Consider the following 18,264-nt stretch of genomic DNA (forward strand, 5'->3'; position numbering starts at 1 on the left):
TAAAACGTGTGTAATATGGATTCGTTTCAAATTGTATTAGTGGATGTACAGGATACACATGGTACTGTCCAATGAAATGCTTACTTGGAGGTTCCTTCTAGACAATGCAACAACAATAAGAAATAATAAAATATAAGAATACGAACATGAAGTAAATGTCTCAGTAGAATATAATATACAGGAAGGCACAATTTATAGTCATGCTGTACAGACACGCCTGGCGATTGGCAACACTGCCTAAACCAAATTTAAGTCGTTTCTCATGAATGAGGGGAAATTGTCGTCTCAGAATTTCTGAATTAGCAGAATGGGTTCAAGATAATAGTTTAGCCATAGTCATGATAGCCTACCATCACGGGAAAACCAATACAACTTTCATAAGCACAAGGTAGCCTACATAAATACAGCATGCATGACTGAAATTCTGTAATCTAAAAATATTGCAAATTCATTATGGATAGATAGTTCATAAACAGGTTTTCATGCTGCCAGTCAGTGGAATCTTTGGATAAGAGCTTCATTATTTACCTTTCTCGATGTCCTGCATCTGCCACAGGATAATCTACCCTCGTTTGATCAGGAATAGTATGAACTAGGAAGCGCGTTTAGATGGGAACGTACCAAGTGTCACGATGTTTGAGGGGAAGGCTGGAAAGCGTAACAAAAGTCAATAGATAAACACCGAGGGCAAAGTGTAGCAGGTAGGAAGCGGGAGTAGGACGTCGGATCAAGAAAATGCTTTGCACACAGACGGAATAAATCAATCGTTGGTAAGTAAATGCATTGTTAACTACCTCAAGAACAAACTTTTCGAGTCAACAATGGCTGGTTATTGGATTCAGAAGGATGCTGGAGCTGGCTGAAGTCGAATTCGTGGTTAGCTCGCTGGCTAGCTAGCTACAGTACAGTAGTTCGTGGGGTTTCGAGTTCCATAGGATTCTGTCACGCCTCCAGTCATCCATTCCCAGCCAGACGGATTCTGCTCCTTGGATTGAGGGCTGAAAGTAGACTTTACGAGTAGTGCAAGCCATGTCCTGCATGTTAGGAAAATGGGTCAGCTTTCTTCGGAGGAGAGAACTGTTTGATGCGTTTGTAGCATAAGTCAATATTGGCTAGTTTTACATACTGAGAAATGGTGGTGGGTGGGGGTGATTTCAGTCAGTCAAGGGATCTGAAGTGAACAACTGTCAGAGCAGCTTGCCAGCTCCTTCGCGAAGAGTGATCACAAAACATTCGGGATATGGACGAGAGTGATGATGGGGTAAGGTGCTTGTAACAGTAAGGGTAAACTGGCTAAAATAAATTCCATATTTTTTTATATTTTTTTTAGCTAGTTAGCTAGCCAGCTCAGAATATAACGGTCATTTGGCTTGTTGGCTAGCACATTGTCAGCTGTGATTGCTACTGTTAGCTGTTGTCCCTGGCAGTTGATAGCATGATGCTATCTATCTAACTGTCATATCACACCATAGCAAGCATAGTGACAAATATAAAAAAAATACAATTTTGCCAAACGTCTTATGTTTGCCACTAACGTTATACCAGTAAGAGTATGTAACGATAGCCAAGACATTTTGAAATTGTGCCTTGCTGTGGTGCTGGAAAAGTATCAAGTGGAAGCTCTTTGTTGTCAGCCAGCCCCTTCAATTCACCATGATCTAATGTTATAGTCTAACTGTTAGCTAGTTAGCCAGCACTTTACATTTTTATCCATTGAAGAGGCTAGATTTTGTTGCTGTAATTCATAATCAAAGCCTAGTTTGCACTCTTCACTAAATCATAGCAACTTGCTCATTATTTTTGTAAATTTTGTGAAATTAAACATTTTTACGGTAAGCCTAGTAGCTACATTATTTACAGTAACTGAGTTGCTAGTTCAGTTTTCAACACTGTAGTCATTGTAACATTATTTTGAAGGTAGATTCAACTAACCAAGGGGTTTAACATAACAAGGATGCTGCTATAATATGACATTTAAATGGGCTGTGCTTGCTTGGATTAATCCTTGGATCAGATTCAAATCTGGGGTAGAGCCCCAACAGTGTTTTCCCCTCAGCAAATGTTTCCACTTCAGTATTTTCCCCTCATTCGCTCTTCAATTTCAGGAGCTTTAGCTAGAAGTCAGCGGGCTCTGCCTGAACTAATTCTTCACTTTGTACAGTTGTGCTCTGTTTGGATGTGATTATGTTAATGTAATTGGGAAGGTTTGGAGTGGTCCAACAATCTTACTGGCATTGTAAAATGAATTGCCAAGAGAGCAGTGCATTAAGCAGCAATGGCTTCGTTCGTAAACTGTTTGATTGACTAAGTACAGGATTGAAAAATCGCCAGTGTTTCTTTCTCTTGCTTTTTTACACAGTCAGGATTTGTCATAAATTGACCTTCGTGAGAAGACAGATCACATGGTTAAATTCAAGGGGCTCAATAAGTTACCTATTGTCCAAGACACATCTTACAGTTCATCCCATGCACGGTGCAGTTTATCCACTAGGCCTATGTATGACAGAACATTAGAGATGTATTGACGCATGCATCTCACAGTACCTTAACTGGCTGTCAGAGACGATTTCCCTCCTAAGTGTTTTTACTACTTATGAGGATGACCTGGTTTTACCACATCATAGCACAGTTCTGAAAGACAGTCTTTATTGTATTGCTACATACGCCCTCAATGGCCATGAGTCAGGATGGGCCAGAAGTCTATCCTGTGAGCAATAGGAATGCCTGCAACCTGTCATTAAGAGCACACTTCCTTCACTGTTCCAGAAAATGTTAATGATGACTTAGGCTATTTACGGTGTTCCCCGCTTACACTCAGTAGAGAGATTTCTGCCACCTCTGGTAGGTGTCCCGTGTTTGTCTGGGATTCTGTCTCCCCCCCTGTTCACCTGACACTTGGCCTGGTCTGACATGGGAGTGGCTGCATATGGTGTTGACTGGCCTGACAGCTGTGAAGGATGCATTGTTTCCTTAGGGGAGAGACAGAAACAAAGCGTTATGCTAAGAGCCAAAAGGGCCTGACTGGGAATTGGCTAGTCTTTGTCCAGGAGTAAGGCTATCATAAAAAGTGGCTTGATCAACATCAAATACTCATTTAAATGATTCTACATTTGTCTTGTTATCAGGTGAATTAAAATCAGCGAGCATATAAGATCAATATTGCTTTCATTTGGTTGACTTCCCCACTGCTAACCTACTCTTTAGCTCATTTCTATTAGAATAGCCTCGTAACCCAGCTCCCATAACCCATGCAGCACAGATTTTGGGCAAACACTCTTGTATTTTTTTTTTTACAGGCAAACAAGGAATAGTTTTCTCCTCGGCTGATGTGAATAGTGAGAGTTTTGTGTCTTGGACGGACCTTCCTTTACTTCCATGAGTCAAGCTAAACCCGGGTACACATGGGGTTCTGTTTTCCATTAATAAAGTGTGCATGCATTGCAAACCTCCAAAAATGAGGTCTTTTAGCAAAACATGACTTGATTTGGTACATCATTTAAAAGGGTTTGTAATCTTTCTGGTGTTTTTTTTCCCTCATTATGCATTGGCAAATGTAATTCACTAATGCCGCGTAGCCTATCTATTCTATCGTATCAAAGGTCTCCAGATGCACAATCATTGTTATTGAAATCCTGTAACAGGACTTTTCCGGAACAGAAATGTGATAAGGAAATGTAAAAGCAGTCTTGCCCTTGCAGAACACCTCACTAACTAGATCATGTCTAATTCACAAGCTCCCTCCCTATAAGGAGTCTGCTTCTTCCTATAAGTAGTGGCCTACATGGAAGCCCCCATTTCACCTCATTAACAGATGTTATTATCGCCTCTTAAATGGTATTACCCTTCAGGGTTCATATCCAGTCTATCCTGTTTGACTGATAGGTCATATGGCAATCCCACTGACTAACATCCAGTGATCTGTAAAGGAATACAACTGCATCACCAACCCCATTTATATGCATGTTATAGGCCTACATCTTTGGGTCAAATGTATTGGATTTTTAAACTCAGTTTAAAAGCACTTTGCTGAAGAGTGCAGGTATAAAGCCATGTGTCAAGTGACTGATGTGTCTGGCACCTGATATAAATAAGAGATTTGGCAAGAAGCTGCTCTAAAGGAAGCTCTTTTGTCCTATTTATCAAATGCTCATGAAAGGTCCAAAAGCGGATTATACCGGAAGATTCATGAGATTCACTTTAGTTGTAATTTATGGCAGATTCGGCACTACAGATTTATAAAGCCTATTTACAAACAGAACAGAGAGAAATACAAAAAAACTGATTGTACTCGAAGTAGGCTAGATGAGCATATTTAGGCATATGACATTACTGGTCTGGAATAATAAGCCTAACATATTTTGCTTTGATAAAAGCATATTTTGCCTCCATTTCCTGTTGTTACTTGTATTACTCTCTTCTAAGTCTTCAGTCCAATGGTGTACTTACTATGTACCATTTCATACACTCACAGGACCAGGTTGTAAACACACACATTAGCTCTGTAATAATTAGTACTTTTGCACCTCCTCCATTACATGGTGACACAGAAACACAGCCACAACAGATCACAGATAGACATGCTGTTCAGCTTTAATCTGGAATGTTTGCCTATGGCAGAGCCAATGTGGCCCAGTCTTATTATGGCATTGTAAAAATGACAGGGGAAATGTATTTTGTCATCACCCTTGAATGACTGAGGATTGGTCAGTGTGTTCATTTGAGTAGCATGTCATCTTATGCAACTTCTCAAAAGCAGATTTTCTTCACCTTTAGCCTATCTGCTGTCCTGGCTGGATATTGTCTGGGACATTACTCTCCCTTTAGAGAGTTAAAGTTCTCTAGGAGTCTATGTGGGCCGTGCCTGTGTCATAACGGAAAAGCTGACCTGTAGGTTAGGCGTTCCAAACGCAGTGAACCAACTGTGCAGCTGCGTGTTCCGAGCCATCTGCACTTTTTCATTTTCTTTGAACCTCCAAAAACATTTTCCGACCCTAGATGGATCGGAGCACGGTCGCCCCACAGCCTTTGGATTGACAAATACTTACTAACCATAAAATGCACACCGGCTGTGTTGTTTCTGACCGTGTTTACTACTTTAGTAGCCAAGACTTGCTTTATATGTGTGTACTGTCAAAGTTTACAACCGCTTTAAAATGCTTGGTTTGTCCTCCGAACACTATACCTGATCTCTGCACACTGTATGACAGAAGTTAAGAGGGTTGAAAACCTTTTCATTGACTAAGAGGAGCTTCTCAAATTCAGGAGATGCAGGTAGGCCAATCTATTTTCAGTTATTTAGCTTTCTGTATTTTTGCGTTCACCTAGATATGGTTGGTCTTTTTCTCTCCTCAGTACAGTAGAACAGTTGCACCATTATTCAACAACTGTTCCTCGTCAGTTTGAGTTAGTGTACCATTTGATAACATTGGTAATAATGTCAAGGAGCATTTTTTTGATAGTTTGGAATAAGATGTTTGTTTGTGGACTGGGTAGGGTATGGAAGTCCCCCAGAAACTTGTCAGTCTGCAAGTCCTTGAAAAGAAAAGGCCCAACCTTTTCTGTGCTTGTTTACACAAGTCCCACACATGCTGAGTTCTGGAAGCACTATACCTAGTTCTACAGCCGAGCATATCTTTCACAGTCAAAGTAATCATATCCTGTTTGAGATGTACTGCTATTTTTTTTTTTTTTTTACATAGATGTAAGTTTGGCTCAGATATTGAGCTAGCAAAATGCAATAAATCCTACACTCTAATGTCCTGTCTTGTGATTAGGCAAATTTGAACCAAAAAATAGGAACACCCCTTCCACATTTTATCAAACATAAACTGTTTCATTTGACTAATTTCCCAAAACATTGTGATGGATTTGCAATGTTTTATTATCCTGAATCACACTGATCTTTTGTCATTCATTTCCATCAGATTTAGGCAGGTCTTAGGCAGGTCATTCACTGTACATAGACTTTTTCTATTGTGTTATTGATCGTACATTTGTTTATTCCATGTGTAACTCTATGTTGTTTGTGTCACACTGCTTTGCTTTATCCTGGTCAGGTTGCAGTTGTAAATGAGAACTTGTTCTCAACTGGCCTACCTGGTTAAATAAGACATTTCAGCTCAGATGTGGATCTACTTTAGATGTTCGATTTTCAAATGTATTTTGATGCCAGATTGGACGAAACATTGCCAGATTGGTTACGGGCAATTCCAAGTAAAACGGAATTATGCTGAGACTCACTTTAAAATTCTCAGTTTAAAATGTATGCTGAACAAAAAACATTGATTTAAAAAATAATAATAATAAATTACTGCAAAGTTTGGTGTTAGTATTAAGATAAAATCTCCCTCCATTTTATTCTGTTCCCAAACTTTATATCTGCACAGTTCTTCACATTTTTCACTTTAAAATCAACAACAAAACACAGAACTCTATGCACAAGGACTACTGTGCAGATACAGAGTTTGGTAACAGAATAAAACAGAGATTTTACTGTAATTATTTTACCAAACTTTGAAAATCAATGTTTTTTGTATAGTCAACATTTTTAGTGAAAAATCTAGGTCTCAGTGAAATTCTTTTACCATGGAATTGCCCTTAGCAGAGAGTGACTTTACTTTAGCACAGGCTGTGGATTTCTGAACCCTCTGGAGTATGATAACTCTTAGCTCGAGTTCTTGAGCTCCAGTGTTTTCTAGGACCTTGATGTGACACTGCTCTGGCTCCTGTGGGAAAGGACAATGTGCCGAGTTATGGTGCCTTTCTGGAGTGTAAAGAATAGACTAAGGCAATGTCCCAAATGGCACCCTATTCCCTATCTAGTGCACTACTTTTGACCAGGGCCCATATTCCCATATAGTCCACTACTTTTGACCGGGACCCAATGTATGAGTCCTGGTCAAAAGTAGTTTACTAGATAGGGAATAGTGTGCCATTTGGAATATAGACAGAGATCATCGTGACCTTTTTAATGGAAAGCTGATTGACAGCTCACCTCCCATGACTATGTGGAAGTCAACTCTATTAATTACCCGAAGCATTAAACAAACTAGTGAATTATGACGTGGCCTTCACCCTGCAATGAGATTCCCAGCTGTTGCTAAGCGAAATAATTTAGTGCATCTGGGCAGATTTAGTGGAGTAGCCTATCTAGGCTAACCAGAGTGTTTTTTTGTTGTTGTTGCTGTACGAAACGTTTTCTGTCAAAAACACTTCCATAGTGTCTTGTCTTTCACAAAATGATGGAATTTTGTTAATTTTCTAGGCTTTGTTCACCTTGATCAACACAACAGTTCTCATGAATGTCATAACAGTTCCAAAAGATGGTCTCTGTCTAACCAACCACCTCATTTGAATAGCATAAATTCTGTTATTGCAGTCAACATGATACCTTTTTAGTTTGTGTGGGCACTGAGTCTTCAATATTGGCCAATCAATTGTCCATTTTAAGCAAGGTCTAATTACAAGAGAGTTGGGGGGGGGCGCAAAAAAAAAAAAAAAGGGTCTGCATTCGCACGTCTCACATTGGCAGCCATGGCAACAACAGCTTTCCCACAGAGAGCTAATTTCGCTTCATAGTTCCTTTTACGATTTAACCTCTCAATTTAGATTGGAATGTAATTTACAAGGTCATTTTACTTTGGAAGTTGCTATTTAGTCTATGTAGGAATTGTAATCAATCATTCAGATGAAGCTAGTGTTCATATTAGCCTACTAGTGTAGGATATTATTGAGTATCTCTCAATAATGATCTCACTGTGTTTTTGTGGCCCATCTACAGTGTTTTCCCACTCTTCCCCTTTTGTGCTCGTTGATGGATGCTGGAGTAATTACAGTTTTAGTTGCCTGTCATTTGATCCGCAGAGCTTAATTCTTGTAATGGTCATGGCACTAAGCTTTGGAATGGTTTCAAATGTGGATTTCATTGAATCAGAGTGCCTTTCTCCTGTTGAGTCATCCCGAATGAACGTCATGCAATCACTGTTGTAAACTTTAGCAGAACTAGGCCTATTAATTGTATGGCTGTTGGGAATGTTGGCTAATGAAATACTTTACTGAGCCTTTGCTAAGGTTCAAACAGAATTCACTAGCCTTACTTGGATTGAGAGAGCCAAATGCTTCACGTACATTAGATGGATCCTTCCTATGTGAACGTGTGACCTCCTAGGCACTTAGGCAGTAGCTTAAGCGTCTTTTGAGATCATGGCAGGTGAGTAGCTACTCTGAAACATGAGACCACTTTCTGATGGCATTGGCAGCCTGGCAGGCAGACATCACGATCTAGAGACGCATCACTGTAAGCTGTTTTAAGAGCGGCTCTGATTTTCAGAACATGGGCTGCTTGAGCTTTTATTGAGAATGCTGTGTGGCATGTTCTTATCTATAACACAGATAGTATAGGATAATGTATGCCTGAACTCTACTCATGTATCACATTTAGCTTTACCCTTTAGCACTGTCTTTGGTCTTTAAAAACAAGTCAGAGATTGTTTTAGAATTCTCCAACTTTGTCAATGTTTGATTAGGTTAGATCAGTGGTTCCCAAATTGTGGGGGGGTCTGGCTATTTTTTTGTAAACTGTATTTATGACTTGGCAGAAATGTCCAGATCAACTAGCCCATGTCAGCTAATGTTTTTTTTGGGGTTAGGTTTTTTAGCCCATAGATTTTGTAGTACACATTAGACATGGTAAAATGTATGGAATTGTAAGAAACTTCTCTGCACCCAATGATAAATGTGTAGAATTGCAGAAAATAATCTTTAAAACTGGTAAAATGTTCTCCCTGCCAACAAGAGGTGCACGGGATGTTCCCCAATGCTGGAAGGGGGGCTGAAGTGAAACAGTTTGGGAACCCCCTGGGCTAGGTTATGCTGTTTCAAGATTTTTTTCATTTATAATAATGTTATGGTTTTACGTTACAAACTCATGTTAGTTTTACCCTTATGCTCACAGAGATTTTACCAATGAGTGTTCCCTGCTTTGAAAGAGACATGGCTGATGGTACTCTGTACGTTATAATCAATCAAAGATGTTGCTGTTAAAAACAAAATCAATAAATCAAACTAAAGCAACCGGAAATTATTTTGGTCGTTTATAATCAGAAACACTATCAAGACCGGAAGTTGATTGGTAGAGCATGGTCAAGGGAAATGCTTTTGAAAACATGGCCAGATGGTTAAATAGCGGTAGGTCTACTGTCAAGGTGATGTGATTAGCCTCATTTTGGTTTCAAAACACCCAGATGAAATGAACTCTGTTTTACTGTCCAATCAATGGCCACTGATGGTGAGATCTCAATGATTTATGAATGATAACGCTTACTTATCAGAGAATCATCTTGCCTGCGGTAAATCCATGTTCTTGTTTATTCTTGCAGGCTGAAAAGTTTGTTTGGGTTAACAGCTCGTCTTCACACGCTCAAAGTGTTGCGAAGGCCAAGTACCAGTTTCTCTTCGGAAAAGGAGACGAGACCAGCTCTACTGAAAGCGGTATGTCACCTTTCATATAATCTACCCCACATTACACAACAGTATGACGTTATGCTGTTTGCTGTAGCTAAGGCTACACTTGGCATTAGGCCTTGGACATGATCCTCTTTTTATTTTGAATTGTTCATTTAATAACATGCATGAAATGTGTCACATTTGGAACAATGGACCCTTGCATTTTGCTGAAAATTGTTCTTGAAATCCCTTAAAAATATAGACTAATCCTGGTCTATAAATCATTCATCATCAGGCCTAATGCATACATTATTTTTACTGGCTAATATGAATAATTCTAAATGATTAGTGCAGGACTGCCCAATTACAGTACTTCGCTATTTATAGTGCACTGTAAGAACCATACTGTGAAAATTATAGGAAGCTCCTATATCAACCAGTTATTGATGAATCGGCCCAACAAGCCACTTTCTCTACAGAAATAGGCTGTAGAAGTTGAGCCTTTGCTTTCACTGACTTTTAGCCATGAGTTGAACAGAGCCTACTTTCCCAAAGTGCAATGAATAATTTTGTGGAACTGTAGTAGGGCCTATATAAACAAACCATTTTTCAAAGCAAGCCCATGAACAGTAGTTAAGTGCTGTGTCAAACATTCCCAGAAACTAGAGATGAATAAGTACGGTATAGTGATGTGTTTCTTTCGTTCCATTTAGTGTGAACAGCCTGTTTGCTGAGGTAATGCTAAATCTGCACAGGGAAGACTTTCGTTTTTTATTACCCGTCAAGAGCCAGTCCGATAAGAGGTCTCACCCCTGACTGGTTACCAAGGCTATTTAGCAGGACCTTAAAAGGTCATTAGTAGTCCACAGGGATTTGCAAACATCCTCTAGACATCTCCCAAGCGATGCTGCAAAGTCATGACTTAGTGCTATCACTTTCACTCTGTCCACTATCCTATCCTTCTCTACAGGGATCACACGACTGGTGATCCTCAGCCTCCCTCGTCAACTAGACATTATACACAACTGTTGTATAATATTCGCTGTCTGCGTCCAAAATGGCATATAAAGTGCACTACTATAGGGCCCATAGGGCTTTGTTCTAAAGTAGTGCACTATGCCTCTGTTCTGACGTAACATTAGTCTAAAGGTCTATTGTTTTAACTCCCTGTGTAACTCCCTGTGTCACCATAAGTTATTTTGATGGCAGTAAAGATGGCAGAAATCTAATTAGCACAATAATAATAAATCACCATAAAAATCCATACATTAATCTAGAGATTATTTTTGTTTTGGATGCGTCTCAATCCACCGGTTCCGCCTATATCGCTCTTCTGCATTTGCGGTGAAAGGTGACAGAGCTAGAGCGGTGTTTATCAGACCATGAGACATCCTGAAAATTGGTCTTCTCACAAAACTGGAGTCTGTACAACCAATCTGCCAACTTCTATCTGTAGCGTCCGAACAGTTTGGGATACACACTAATATGACCCCTTTGTGGAAAGGTGAGACTCTCTAGGATGCACAAGACTCGCCTGAAGGTCCCCTGGGACCAGTTGGAAGAAAATGAATGGAAGTACAGTATATATGGAGATTGTTTAGTGCCAAAAATAAGGGGTTAAATACCTGTCCAAAAAAATAACAAATGCTTCCTGATCTTTCTTATATCGCTCAGATATAGGACAGAAACTTCAGAACAAACTTCCCTTTGGAACTATCTGTTGTTCCATGTAGGGAATATTTTATTAATTCCGTTTGTATGGGCTAATGACGGCCAAATACAATTCCATATGGCTTAGTAGAACCCCCCCCGCGGCTTAAACAGAGCTTAGACTCTTATGGGTTAAGGGACATGGCCATGAATCTCTCATATGCTATGTCAGTCACTCTCCAGTAGAGACAGATATTGATACAGTAAAAACAAGGAAATGCTGCCATCTAGTGTAATCGTGTTCTTGACATAACGTCCTCTATGACAAGGACATACAGTAACTGGAGACAGAGATCAGGGTCTTGTTAAGTAGGCAGGACATGGAAGAAAATGCTCTGAAATGGAATGGTACAATCTGAAAAGGAACGATTGCTTCCTTTTACCGTAGCAAAACGGTGTGCCCTAATAAACACGACCATGTTGAACTTATTGTGTTTGGTCTCAAGTATAGGCCTGTTAGCCTAAACAGGGCAGAGCATGTTGAACTTATTGTGTTTGGTCTCAGGTATAGGCCTGTTAGCCTAAACAGGGCAGAGCATGTTGAACTTATTGTGTTTGGTCTCAGGTATAGGCCTGTTAGCCTAAACAGGGCAGAGCATGTTGAACTTATTGTGTTTGGTCTCAGGTATAGGCCTGTTAGCCTAAACAGGGCAGAGCATGTTGAACTTATTGTGTTTGGTCTCAGGTATAGGCCTGTTAGCCTAAACAGGGCAGAGCATGTTGAACTTATTGTGTTTGGTCTCAGGTATAGGCCTGTTAGCCTAAACAGGGCAGAGCATGTTGAACTTATTGTGTTTGGTCTCAAGTATAGGCCTGTTAGCCTAAACAGGGCAGAGCATGTTGAACTTATTGTGTTTGGTCTCAGGTATAGGCCTGTTAGCCTAAACAGGGCAGAGCATGTTGAACTTATTGTGTTTGGTCTCAGGTATAGGCCTGTTAGCCTAAACAGGGCAGAGCATGTTGAACTTATTGTGTTTGGTCTCAAGTATAGGCCTGTTAGCCTAAACAGGGCAGAGCATGTTGAACTTATTGTGTTTGGTCTCAGGTATAGGCCTGTTAGCCTAAACAGGGCAGAGCATGTTGAACTTATTGTGTTTGGTCTCAGGTATAGGCCTGTTAGCCTAAACAGGGCAGAGCATGTTGAACTTATTGTGTTTGGTCTCAGGTATAGGCCTGTTAGCCTAAACAGGGCAGAGCATGTTGAACTTATTGTGTTTGGTCTCAGGTATAGGCCTGTTAGCCTAAACAGGGCAGAGCATGTTGAACTTATTGTGTTTGGTCTCAGGTATAGGCCTGTTAGCCTAAACAGGGCAGAGCATGTTGAACTTATTGTGTTTGGTCTCAGGTATAGGCCTGTTAGCCTAAACAGGGCAGAGCATGTTGAACTTATTGTGTTTGGTCTCAAGTATAGGCCTGTTAGCCTAAACAGGGCAGAGCATGTTGAACTTATTGTGTTTGGTCTCAAGTATAGGCCTGTTAGCCTAAACAGGGCAGAGCATGTTGAACTTATTGTGTTTGGTCTCAAGTATAGGCCTGTTAGCCTAAACAGGGCAGAGCATGTTGAACTTATTGTGTTTGGTCTCAAGTATAGGCCTGTTAGCCTAAACAGGGCAGAGCATGTTGAACTTATTGTGTTTGGTCTCAAGTATAGGCCTGTTAGCCTAAACAGGGCAGAGCATGTTGAACTTATTGTGTTTGGTCTCAAGTATAGGCCTGTTAGCCTAAACAGGGCAGAGCATGTTGAACTTATTGTGTTTGGTCTCAAGTATAGGCCTGTTAGCCTAAACAGGGCAGAGCATGTTGCACATGATTCTTTTATTTTTAAGCTACCTCCTGTTCATCCAGTTCTGGTCTGGGTTTCAAAAAGAAAGCATTTAGCCTACATGCTAATGATACTGTACCTTTGATGGTATTCACTATGTATCACTGTGACAATAGAGCTCTTACTTGACCTCATCCACTCCACCGTTCATGTCAAATTAAACTGGATAATTGTATTAATTGACACAGCTGTCTCGTCCAACTCTTCGTGAACAGGTTCAACAAGAGGACAGAGCCAAATACTCCAGGATAAAAACCCTTAGGTGTATTTTGTTAATTTAGTAATTATACATTCTCACTACATGGCTCAAAGCAGCTTAAAGCTGTTCAATATTTAACTAGATACTAAGGTATTCAATAGAAGAAGAAAACACCTGCTGTTTTGGCAAAATTGTATCCATCACACTCGGCTAATTTGAAATAAATGTCTGTGAATACATGTGAACTGAGCACGCTGAGCTTTGGTCCACTGTCTGAAGCCGTTTGCCGGCCAGTGAAAGAGACATCTGCGTGTGAAGGGACGAAAGAAAGAAAAGGAACCAACCGTATTAGTTTGGATTCATCCCAGCCCTTCTTTGGCACCTCCTAGCCCTTCTCCTTTCATGAAGTGGACACAGTGCCGTAGTGTTCAGACTACAAGGCTTATTCAGAATTAGTCCAAGAGAGATATTTATCTTACCCCGAGGAAATCTAATGATGGTGATAGCGATGATAAATAACAATGTATATATTTTTAAAGTGCACACGTGACATTTGTATTGATCTATTGATCTTGTAGTATTTGACACATCTCATTTTCTCAGTTTCAGCATCAACCTCTCACGTCTTAGCGGACGAGGGGAGTAGTAGCACCAGTCTAGACGCCTGTCTCCAGGACGATGACATCGATGAAACCTCGCTGTTCCTGGAGATCGACCGAGAGCTGGCCAACCTGCTGAGCGGCCTCAGTGCCAGGATCCAGAATGCTCCAGCCGCCCACGCCCAACCTGAGGACAGCCTACACCCAGCGGACAGTAGTGAACAGCAGAGCGCAGCCATCATGATCCCCTGTAGCGGTCAAAACGGGGCCTCGCAGGATGTGGCCAGCCGGACCTCAGAGAGAAACGGTGAGGGGGAGGAGACCAATGTGGACCTGGACATGTCTGGCCTGGGCCTTGATTCACCGGGAGACCCACTCCTCTCGCCCACCTTCCTCCTGGACTCATGGACGGAGGCGCTGCTGAAAGATACGGCTTCCCTGAGCTCAGCTGCCCAGAAGGCCTTGGGCGTCTCCACCGTGGCGGCCGAGGTAAACGGAGACTTCAGGAATGCGCCCGCTGCGAACTGCCAAGAAAAAACAAGTGCCGGCCTGACGGCTGCGGCATTCACATCTGGGCCATGCTCAGGGGCGGGTGAGGTACCCGTGGTGGACCAGTCTGAACCTCCCAGGAGGGGTTCAGAGGCAGCGACCGAGCCTGCCGGAGGGGGGCTGCTCCTGGACGAGGAGTCCCTGGAGGAGTCCAGTAAAATTCTGGCCGAGATCCCCGGCATCTTCACCGCCTTCCTGGACGGGGGCCAGCTGAGGGAGAAGCCCCCTAAGAAACTGCGATTTGCGGAGAGCCGGCCAGGGAGCACGACGACGGTGGTGGCGGCGACGGACGTTTGTGGTCAGATGGGACAGGAGCGAGGGAGGGAGGACTCGGAGAAGGGACTGGAGGGAGGTAGGAGCTGCAGCAGTCTGAAGGTAGAGAGCTCTGTGGACAGTCTGAGTCCTCTAGAGAGACTCCCCTGTCGGCTGTCCCTGGAGGACGAGGTGTTCCGGGTGCTCCCTGACATATTTCTGCACCAGAGCACCGATGGAGACGCGGCACGGGAGACCAGCTCAGATAGGTATGTCACATATCTGCTATATTCCAAATGGCCTCTGAGCCCGGACCCTGACCCATAGCCACTCCTGTGGGTCTGGGGCTGTATTCAGCTTCATTGTTTTCTTTCAATGAATACGGTTATATGGACAGGAAGTAGTTGATCTTAGATCAGCACTCATACAATGAGACACCTGTTACATACGGCCTCTGAAAGGATTGGACAGCTGTAAGTAAGTCTAGTCCAAACCAGAACAGCACATGGGGCAGGACGATCCAATCATCTCAGATCTACAGATGTCCCTAGGCCCTAGTGCAGGAACCTGCAACGTGTGGCTCTGGTGATCTATCATTTGTCAAAGTAATCAATACACTATAGGCCTAATAGTACTAGAATAAACACATCAAATTAGCTCAACTCACACTTGAACAGCCACAGAAAAGGTTATTTGAAAACCGGTAAAGTTGACCACACCCCTTACTATTCAACACAATTCTGTTTAGTTTGAAATGCAGCCAAGTGCACCAATGTCTCTCAATGTATTTTTCTTTACAAAAATTAAAATTGAGGTATTTTGTATGTTTATTGGATAGTGAGCTATAGAGGTGAATAATAGGAGAGAGAGTGTTGAAAACCCATGCTGTCAGCTGTACATCATACATGTGCTGAAAACCCATGCTGTCAGCTGTACATCAAACATGTGCTGAAAACCCATGCTGTCAGCTGTACATCATACATGTGTTGAAAACCCATGCTGTCAGCTGTACATCATACATGTGCTGAAAACCCATGCTGTCAGCTGTACATCATACATGTGTTGAAAACCCATGCTGTCAGCTGTACATCATACATGTGCTGAAAACCCATGCTGTCAGCTGTACATCATACATGTGTTGAAAACCCATGCTGTCAGCTGTACATCATACATGTGTTGAAAACCCATGCTGTCAGCTGTACATCATACATGTGTTGAAAACCCATGCTGTCAGCTGTACATCATACATGTGTTGAAAACCCATGCTGTCAGCTGTACATCATACATGTGCTGAAAACCCATGCTGTCAGCTGTACATCATACATGTGTTGAAAACCCATGCTGTCAGCTGTACATCATACATGTGCTGAAAACCCATGCTGTCAGCTGTACATCATACATGTGTTGAAAACCCATGCTGTCAGCTGTACATCAAACATGTGTTGAAAACCCATGCTGTCAGCTGTACATCATACATGTGTTGAAAACCCATGCTGTCAGCTGTACATCAAACATGTGCTGAAAACCCATGCTGTCAGCTGTACGTCAAACATGTGTTGAAAACCCATGCTGTCAGCTGAACATCATACATGTGCTACAGAGGCAGCGGTTTAGACTGCTAGTCCACCCCAGGCCACGTCTCATTGTTTTTGACGGGTTCATCTGTGGGGTATTTCCATCGTGGCTCCCAGAGGACTACGTTTTAGTCAACATTTGAAAAAATAAATCTTCCTGTCAACTTGGTTCCCATCCCTCTGCCCTAGGGGCTATTGGGGGCTAGGTGCCTATTTGCAATTCAGCACTTCTATCCTCAGCTCATCCCCTTGTGACCAATTAGATTGTCATGACTGAAGGCCTGTAAAATAAGATGTCAAGCTAAATAGTGTTGATTATGATGCACTGTTTATTTCACTGTTTATTTTATGGCACTATTTACACTTGATCCCCCACTGTTTCAATATTTCTAACGTCCGTAGCTTTTTTGTCCTTAGAAAATGTTGAGTTCCTTTTAGTTGCTGGATGTTTCCATTACATGGAAACTAGCATTGTCACAGTCCACAGAAATGTGTTGTTTTGTTAGAGTTTCACTGAGAGGAAGTAGAAAGGTGCAAGGTCTCTGGGTTAATAATGGAATAGTGCTCTTTATAACTTCCTCTGAGAGCTCACCACAGCGGCTATAGGCCTCTACGACAGGGACAGTGCATTTAGCTGAGTTCACCACAGCGGCTATAGGCCTCTACGACAGGGACAGTGCATTTAGCTGAGTTCACCACAGCGGCTATAGGCCTCTACGACAGGGACAGTGCATTTAGCTGAATTCACCACAGCGGCTATAGGCCTGTAGGACATGGACAGTGCATTTAGCTGAGTTCACCACAGCGGCTATAGGCCTCTACGACAGGGACAGTGCATTTAGCTGAGTTCACCACAGCGGCTATAGGCCTCTACGACAGGGACAGTGCATTTTAGCTGAGTTCACCACAGCGGCTATAGGCCTCTACGACAGGGACAGTGCATTTAGCTGAGTTCACCACATCGGCTATAGGCCTCTACGACAGGGACAGTGCATTTAGCTGAGTTCACCACAGCGGCTATAGGCCTCTACGACAGGGACAGTGCATTTAGCTGAGTTCACCACAGCGGCTATAGGCCTCTACGACAGGGACAGTGCATTTAGCTGAGTTCACCACAGCGGCTATAGGCCTCTACGACAGGGACAGTGCATTTAGCTCTGTTTGAGATGCAGGAAGTAAGCAGTATGATGTGACCATAAACAGCAGTGGGACCAAAGATGTTATCATGGGGAGTGCTAAGCAAGATGCTGCACTAGTTAACTGGTACAGATACTTTTGAGCATGTCCAGGGGAGTTACACGCTTCCCTCGAGCAACGTGATAGCCGCTTAACAACAAATGCTGACGAGATTAGCATCTTGTTTTTTTACTCTTTTTGTTTGGGTTGAGAGTTGCCCCGCTTCTTATGGTAGCGTCATATCGCTGAATCTAATCTATTTTTTCTTGGTAGAGGAACAATATACTAATCCAAGCAATTCAGGCCAGGTTTCAGTACCCTTGTGGAACCAGCCTGATCGCAGCATTCTCCATTTTGATTCACTTCACTATCACATCAGTCAGGCCTTCCTCCAATAGATTGGCGTTTGGAACGAGTTAGCAAATGACCGGTCCAATCCGCATCCTTTCAGAACCAATGGGTGGGTTTTAGGACAAAACCACAGGTGGCCAAACACTGCTTTGAATTAGGCCGTCCTCTGATTGGTTGAAGGTGATCCAATTGCAGATGAGGTGGTTTTGAAAAATGCTCCTCTTTAAAGGGAGACTCAGACCATAGAGGATGATAGAGGCCTCTAGTGGCCAAAAGGCTGTGTTAGCATGGGCAGTGCCCTTGAGGGCTTCCACGATTTTTAATGTAGTAAACTGGATGGGACTTCCAACTTCATTGACTCATCCCTCCTGGTGACCCTGTTGGAGTCATGTTCAACCTTGGTCATCAGGAGGGATCAGCCAATAGTGAAGAAAAATTGACTACTTCAAAATGGAGATGCTATACTAGCGCAGATACAAAGATGAGTCCTCTATCTATCTCTATGGCTCAAACCATTTCAATGAGGAGGAATGCCAGATGATATGTGCTGTGAAATATAATGGCTAAGGTTTCCCACAGGCTAGTTTG

General features: G+C 42.2%; 1 protein-coding gene across 2 annotated transcripts in view; it reads left to right on the forward strand.

Moving 5' to 3' along the window:
• Nucleotides 1-675: 675 nt before the first annotated feature.
• Nucleotides 676-18,264, forward strand: part of psd3l (pleckstrin and Sec7 domain containing 3, like) — a 164,529-nt gene continuing 146,940 nt past the window's right edge. For both annotated transcript variants that reach the window (XM_038970309.1, XM_038970310.1), the window contains exons 1-3: nt 676-770; nt 9,378-9,489; nt 13,779-14,844. In XM_038970309.1, coding sequence (XP_038826237.1) covers nt 14,015-14,844 — 830 coding nt within the window. In that variant the 5' untranslated portion in view covers nt 676-770; nt 9,378-9,489; nt 13,779-14,014. The remainder of the gene's footprint in view (nt 771-9,377; nt 9,490-13,778; nt 14,845-18,264) is intronic.

This window comes from Salvelinus namaycush, chromosome 31, assembly GCF_016432855.1.
Source record: "Salvelinus namaycush isolate Seneca chromosome 31, SaNama_1.0, whole genome shotgun sequence".
In the NCBI taxonomy this organism is placed as follows: domain Eukaryota; kingdom Metazoa; phylum Chordata; class Actinopteri; order Salmoniformes; family Salmonidae; genus Salvelinus; species Salvelinus namaycush.